The sequence below is a fragment of the Polyodon spathula genome, chromosome 27 (genome assembly GCF_017654505.1).
Source record: "Polyodon spathula isolate WHYD16114869_AA chromosome 27, ASM1765450v1, whole genome shotgun sequence".
NCBI classification, from domain to species: domain Eukaryota; kingdom Metazoa; phylum Chordata; class Actinopteri; order Acipenseriformes; family Polyodontidae; genus Polyodon; species Polyodon spathula.
In genome coordinates, this window is record NC_054560.1 from 2844423 (window position 1) to 2851652 (window position 7230).

A 7230-nucleotide genomic window follows, 5' to 3' on the forward strand; every position below is an offset into this window, starting at 1 on the left:
TCTTTCGTTTTTAGTTTTTTTTTAATTCTCTCCTCTCTACACCTGTTCTCCACTCACTGAACACACAACCGTGAGTGAGTGAAACATGTATCTATATCTATTGTGCCGGGATTCAATTACTAATTAATTATTCACATGAATCACTCGTACTACACAGACCCATTTATATCCCGTGCAGCAATACCTATACACCAACATTAACACACCACACGCAACACATAACAAAATCCACTCATGGACGGGACACACTGCAACACGCTCACATTAATGTGAGCATTTCCAGTTGTTTTTAAAAACGTATGTTTATCTGGCAAACCACACCGAAGCACGCTCGCTAATGGATATGTTTAATAGTCAGGTTTTTGATCAGTCAACTAAGGCGTTCCGAAGTTCCAAGCCATAAACACAAACAAGAACGCCATGAGCCCGTTTGTGACCGGCGCCGCTGCAGTGACTGTCCTTCTTGTGATTGCAGAGACAATGTCTCCTCACACTGCCAGTCTGACAGCTGAGAACTCCAGAGAGGAGACTGACTTCCTTCCCAGCAGTTTCTGTTTCCACTTGGGAAGCACTGGGCAGAGTTTGAGAGGGTCGTTAAGATCGCCACATGCCATGGAGGCGGTATCACGCTGCACGTTTCTATTCATTTCAGAGATATTTCACAGGAGTGAAGTGACTTACATGTCTTGTAGACCTTTTGACAAGAAATGATTATCCTGGAAGATCAATAGGCTGCATTCTTCCTTTTGTTTATGGAAAAACTAGTGAGAGGACGTAAAGTTTATGCGACACTTCTGTTCCCGAGTCTGTCTCCCTTGACAGTGGGTCAGCTTGCTGACTACCTGCTTAGTGTTTGGGTTCTTGTGCATATTGATAGATTCAAAATCCTCTGCAGCCGTCATCTTCCGGTCAGTCGACAGTTGCTTTGCACTGAATTGCTCTGTTGCAGTTGCATTCTGGGTCGAAACAGACTGAACAGAACTATCAGTTCAAGATGATAGTGCAGCAATCCACTGTGCAAGAATTCTGTGCGTATGATTTCTAGGGCCACCACAATCCATCGATCTCGGTGTACTCGTGTTTGAAGATACCTTCAAACACTTTGTGGAGTCTGTGCCACGGACATGGTAACCCAGCCTGATATTTAATACAGGTATGTCCTGGTGTGTCCTTCCTTCTGTGGTTGATATGTAATCCAATAGTGTATTAAAAAGTTTAACTTAAAAAAATATTTTCTTACAGGAAAGTACAAGGCTGCTCTGGCCAGTAGTCATCACAGACTTGGTAGAAAAGATGTCAGTCCATTTGAACTGTAATGACATGCATTCAGTACCAAATGTTTTAAATGTTATTTAAAAAAAAATGTGTAGTTCCTTTATTAAACTCCATAATAATACCCAACAGCAAACAAAAGCAATCACCAGTCATCTTAACTGACAGCAATATCCACAGCCAAGTATTTTAAATGATCCATTAAGCTCTCTCCCTGTCTGTCTGCCAGAAGCGCAGTTGAAACACAGTTACATATCGACTTGCCTTATTCTTATTTGTGGCTGGAGTATTGTATTAATCTGATGAGATCCCTGGCCGTTAATTAAGAGGAGGGGCCAATCAATGGCAGAGACGTTAACCACTGAGGGAGCAGGACCCAGGGACCGGAACTGCCACGGTTAAGAGCAGGCTAATAAAGAGCTATTGCTGCCCGCTGATGGACTGAGCAGGGGCAAACAGGCATCTGCAGCAACAAATCTGCAAAGATTAAATACCCTTTTCTGCTTTGCAGTAATATTTTATTAATATAATGTAATTTATTTATTTATTTTTTTATTAATATAATGTGTCTTTTGCAATGATATTCTCACAGTAGAGTCCCTGCAACACTATCAGAAACACATCATCGATCAAATGTGATATTTCTTACACTCACTGGGGGCAGAGTGTTGCAAGGGGACAGGTTAATGGTTACACCCTGGTGTACAAGTTGCTCATACAAAAATGTCATAATGTTCGCCTTGTCTAACCTGTTTGGTAATAGCAAGGAAAAAAGTTGCTTGCAGCTAAACCTGTGAGGTACATGCAGTTTGTAGTTCAGACTGTCCATGTGAACTCAGCCCTCCCCTGCCTCTGTTTCCTGCACAGGTTCCAGCAAGGGGAGTACACGGTGGAGGTGAGCATCAATGACTACCTGGATATCTACTGCCCCCACTATGAGGAGGCCTTGCCTCAGGAACGCATGGAGCGCTACATTCTCTTCATGGTGAACTACGATGGCTACACCACCTGTGACCACCGCATGAAGGGCTTCAAACGCTGGGAGTGCAACCGGCCACAGAGCCCCAACGGGCCCCTCAAGTTCTCAGAGAAGTTCCAGCTCTTCACCCCCTTCTCGCTGGGCTTCGAGTTCCGCCCGGGCCACGAGTACTACTACATCTGTGAGTATCCGGACTGTACCAAGTGTGCTGTAGGGGTTGGGTTTGATTCACCAGTGAAAGCTCCAGAAAACAGTGTTGTCCCAACTCTGTCTGATCAAACGACTGCAAATTACAGTACAGTAAGTGACACCCTAAAAGTATATTCACTTATTATAAATCACAAAAACGAAGATTGTATTCACATACTACTGTTAACCCTAACGGTTTTATTAACACTTATGTTCTGTGCACTGGATGACATCTATACACAGGGTAAGATGTACAGGAATGATGACAAACCCTAAACAGTTTATATGTTCATATCTTCGTTTATTTTGGTGTAAATAGACGACCCAACATACTTGTGTCACTTATACAGGTGCATACAGATTTGTTATATGGTTTTTTTTCTCCAAATTTTAGGGGGTTTACAGATAAAAAACTTGCTAAATGGGGATGTTGTAAAAAATAAAAGAAGAAAGGAAAGATAAGTTGCTGTCTTCTTCTTTGAGTCCAGATAAGTTTAGTTTATTGAAGATCAAAGTTCTGAGTTGCAAAGTTACAACCAGGCATCTTACAGGTTACATGGTGACAGTTTGCAGGTAATCCTGTTTCCAAGCACGGATCAGAGCGATACAAAGAACATTTCAAAATTCTACTTTAAATGCAGTCTCTCAGTGACATCGTGATTTTTCCTTAAACCAATCAGAAAGACACAACTCTCTTCTTGGTTAATTGTCCATTTGTCCTAACCCTAGATTCAAAGCATCTGCTTCAGTCCAGTTTCTCTTTGAAGTAGCTAGTTTTTATAACCCTCATAAAATCGACTGTAATTTCCTAAGAAAACCTGTTTTATTTCTAGTTTCTACTGTCTAAGCAGGAATTTAACCAGAATCTGGCTTAATCTTTAACCCATTCTCTGAGTTGTAAAAAAAATTTATTTATATCTAAGTAAAATGTTCCAGCAGGGGATTTGTAGGTCATAGTAATTAGCTTTTCCAGCTAGTATTCCTTTCATATTTTTGTTCTTTTCAGGGTGTGAATTATAGTTCAGGTCTCATTCTTGATAGTTTTGCACCATTTTTTCTTATTCCTTTTTGGAAGTTAGTAGCAGCCTCTGCAGTCCTGTGTCTTCAGTCAAAGTGCAAATCTGGTAAAAGACCTGTATGAAAACATGTACTGTTAAGTTAGTGAGGATTTTTTTTTTAAGACCTTGGTTCATACAATATTCCATTTCTGAAATAATACAGGTGACCTGGATTCAGACTTGGACTTAAAATACCAACAACTTGATTGCACGTTACTTTCTTGATGAAAATGTCAGTTTGTCAAATGGCAGCTCCTTGTTAGTTGTAGAGTTTTGCTGACACAGGAGGAGATCGGTGCAAACCCGGTTACAGGCGCTGTCATGCAGAACATTTGAAATTATGCTGATTGGTTAAATCATATTTAGCAGACAAGGTGATGGAGGCAATTGCCAAGTCCTGGCTTCCTTAACAGACCAAATCCATTAACCTGAACGTGGTCTCCACTGGGGAGGGTGGGTGGATCAGACGTCCTCCTCTGGCTCAGTGTCTGGGATTGGGTTGCAGGTGTTCTGAGTGGCTGGCAGGATTATATCTGCTCAGCTTGTTCAGCAAATGGCCTTGAGAATGACGACAACCTCTGACCCGTTGAAAGAGTTTCCCACTGGGAGGAAGCGGCTGCAGGTCTCAGCAGGGAGAACCATCAGCTCTAATGATGCAATTCCAACACTTTTTGTTTAATGAAATCATGGTTAATTAGACCCATGTACTTTAAGTGTTTCTGTGTGTTTGGCCAGGGAGCAGATACCTGGAGTTTGGTTTGAAGCATTCTGTGTCACCGGGCTAGAGGATGTATTTCTGATACTGGGTTTTTTGGGGGTTTTTTTATATATAAGGTAAGTCAGTGGTTAGAGAAAGCCCCAGGTTGCAGTGTGGAAGGTTGTGGGTTTGAGTAGCTCAGTGGTTGTAGACAATGCTGGGCTGCAGTGTGGAAGGTTGTGGGTTTGAGTAGCGCAATGGTTAGAGAACATTTTTGTTCGCTTCAGAATAAAATGTTCACATAGTTAAAAACTTCCAGTTTACACCTAGTGAGGTTTTGAAGAGGCTGTTTTTTTAAAGGAATCTGACAACATGCTTGGCTGTGAATGGCTGTAGACTCAGTAGAAAGATGACCTTGACAATGTGGACACTGAGCCGGTGACCCCACTGTGCCCTGTTGACCTGCCAGGGCCTCAGAGTTCACATGTGAAAGTTCAAGTGTGTCGAGGAGGCTGCTATAGAGATCACTCAGCCACACAACAATGGCAGCGACTTCCGATCTTCAATTGCTCATTAATGCACTCCCAGTCCGAAACGCCCAGCCGCCTCCATTGAGTCCCCGTTGTGATGGAGCGCACAGAGAGCTGGGAAGCTGTTTGCCGGTCTTTCAATGCAGTTATTCTTCACAGAGAAAAGAGGATTGTTTGGCTACTACCAATATTGTAGCTGTCAGGTCCTGGGGGCTGGGAAGGGGAGCACAGGAGGGGGGTAGCCTCTGTTAACTGGTTACAAAGGAGTCTGTCCATCATCATTCACAGATCACAGATAGAGAGCCCAGACCCAGGACACAGGGACACAATGCTGTTCACGATCCGCCCAACCCCCTCCCTCCCTCAGTTTCATCTCAGGGTGATTGCTGGCTGACAGCAGCCTCTCCACTGTGTAGCCTGTTGAGGTTCGGTACACTCGAGTGCCCCCAGGATCCGGTATAGGGCTGACCACCGGAATGCGAAATGAAGCAGAATGCGCACAAAGGTGTCTTCAGACCAGGGGGGCTGGATAAAGGATTTCCTCCCAGGTCAATACATTTCCTTCTAAGCAAAGAGGGTTTGATCTCTGAAGGGCTTGTGACTTATTCAATATGTAATGCTAAATTAAAGTTAAATTAAAATCAACATCTATTTTAATGCTCTATACAGTGGCAGGTCTTAATACCTCCACTATAACATCTAGAACCCTGATGGATGTAGTAATGTTAACAGTCACCTCTGAGAGGAAACGTTGGCTTGACTTTTGAGTTATTTACAGTTTATGTTTGGTCTTCAGAAATTAAATTAAGTTTGGCAAATGTTTAGCCAGTCTGCAGTCTTGCAGTGTGTGCGTGAGTGTGAGACTAAAGCTGAAGGAACACAAAGCCATTTTCAGCAACAGTGGCTTGAAACTTGATTCCAGGAGACTGGAAGACCTAGTTTGAGGTTGCTGTATCAAAACCCAAGTCTCCCCTTGCGTGCCATGCAGTGGCCTGAAACCAAGTTCTAAGCTACAAAGTGGCTTCATGTTCCCTCAGTTTAAGAGAGACTAACAAGTTTGTGTTTTCTTCTCCAGCGTCCCCTCACCTGAACATCGTTGGGAAGCCCTGCCTGAGGCTGAAGGTGTACGTGAAGCCAACAAGTATGTCACTGCAGAGCGCTAGAGAGACTGTGCTTGTATTATACAGCTACCTCCCTGATTCTTGTCTGGTCTGACAAAAAACATTGAAAACCAAAGCTGCTAAAAATACTGCTAACACTTATTAACAAAGTTGTAGTTCATATTCATTTATCAATAATGGATGATTATTATAATTCTGTTGAAATCAAAAAGTACTCTGTTAATTGCCACCTTCTCATTTATGGAAACTAAAACTTCTAAGATTCCGTATTGTTTTCCTCAGTCTGTCATAGTCCATTGTGTTTGTATACCTGTACTGTGAAACTCTATGGGGAATTCATGCAGACACACGTTTCTGTAATGGTGTCTTTCTGTTTAGCAGAAACATTTGTCTACTTGCTAATCGAATCCATTGGGGTCTTATAGTTTCCTGTAGTTTTATTCAAGTCTGTCTGATGTCTCCCTGTCTGTTCTAGCATTCTAAAGTAAGAAGTCAAGGAGACAAATACTGTGGGTTGCCCCTTCTTCTTCTGAAGGCACCAGCCCAAAAAAAGTTTGTCTCCTTGACTTGGTGTCGTATATTTACCTTGGAATTGTGACTGAGCACTCGAGGGTTGGGCATGTTTATCCTGTGCCTCTCCTGTCTGACTCTCCTCTCCCTTGGTTTCAGATGACTCTGTGTATGAGTCTCCAGAGCCCTTCCTCACTGATGATAACTCGGGCTGTGTCTTCTTGCTGTGCCCCCTGGCTCTGACCGTGTCCCTGCTGCTCTCACTCCACCTCTCCTCATAGCACTGTGAGGGTTCACACACGCTGACTGACGCACCCCTCTTCTCACCCTCAACACAGACGTGGAGAAGCAATTTGAGAGGCCTGGGGAGTTTGTGCTATTTGTCAGAACTTCTTCAAACTGATCCACCTGAAGCTAACTTTTGGGGGTGGGGGGGTTGGGGGGGGGGGGGGGGGGGGGATTGAATTCTGGTTTTATTTGAAGCCCAGCTACCAACACTGTTGATTTAATTGTGACTTTTTCAGCGTTCTGTGCTTTTCCTGGTCGGTTTCTATGTGCCGGTTGCTAGGGGGTCGACATAATTTCCTGTTCCCAATTTTTGACGACATAACAGAAGGGACAGTGGAAGAACCTTTGTTTCACGTTTTGTAACCCTTCAGTTTCAAACCTGGATTACGCGGCACATTCTGAATCTGCCAAAGACACCCATCTTTTTAAGCAATGTTTACTGTAACCCTGTCATGTCATGGGTTATGAAGTCACCATGTGGGACTCAGGAGGATAGAACATTTGAGTCAGTTTTTCAGTTTTTGCGACCTGGTGCTGATCTGCTTCCCGTTCCTTTTCTTCTTCTACTTTTTCTTCAGAAATAATT

The 7230-nt window shown here is 43.2% G+C and overlaps 1 protein-coding gene across 1 annotated transcript in view; it reads left to right on the forward strand.

Annotated features, from left to right (window-relative positions):
* Nucleotides 1-6750, forward strand: part of LOC121301362 (ephrin-A2-like) — a 96790-nt gene extending 90040 nt beyond the window's left edge. Inside the window, exons 2-4 of the mRNA XM_041230694.1 lie at nt 2140-2432; nt 5801-5866; nt 6516-6750. Of these exons, the coding sequence (XP_041086628.1) occupies nt 2140-2432; nt 5801-5866; nt 6516-6637 (481 nt within the window). The 3' untranslated portion in view covers nt 6638-6750. The remainder of the gene's footprint in view (nt 1-2139; nt 2433-5800; nt 5867-6515) is intronic.
* The last annotated feature ends 480 nt before the right edge of the window (nt 6751-7230 follow it).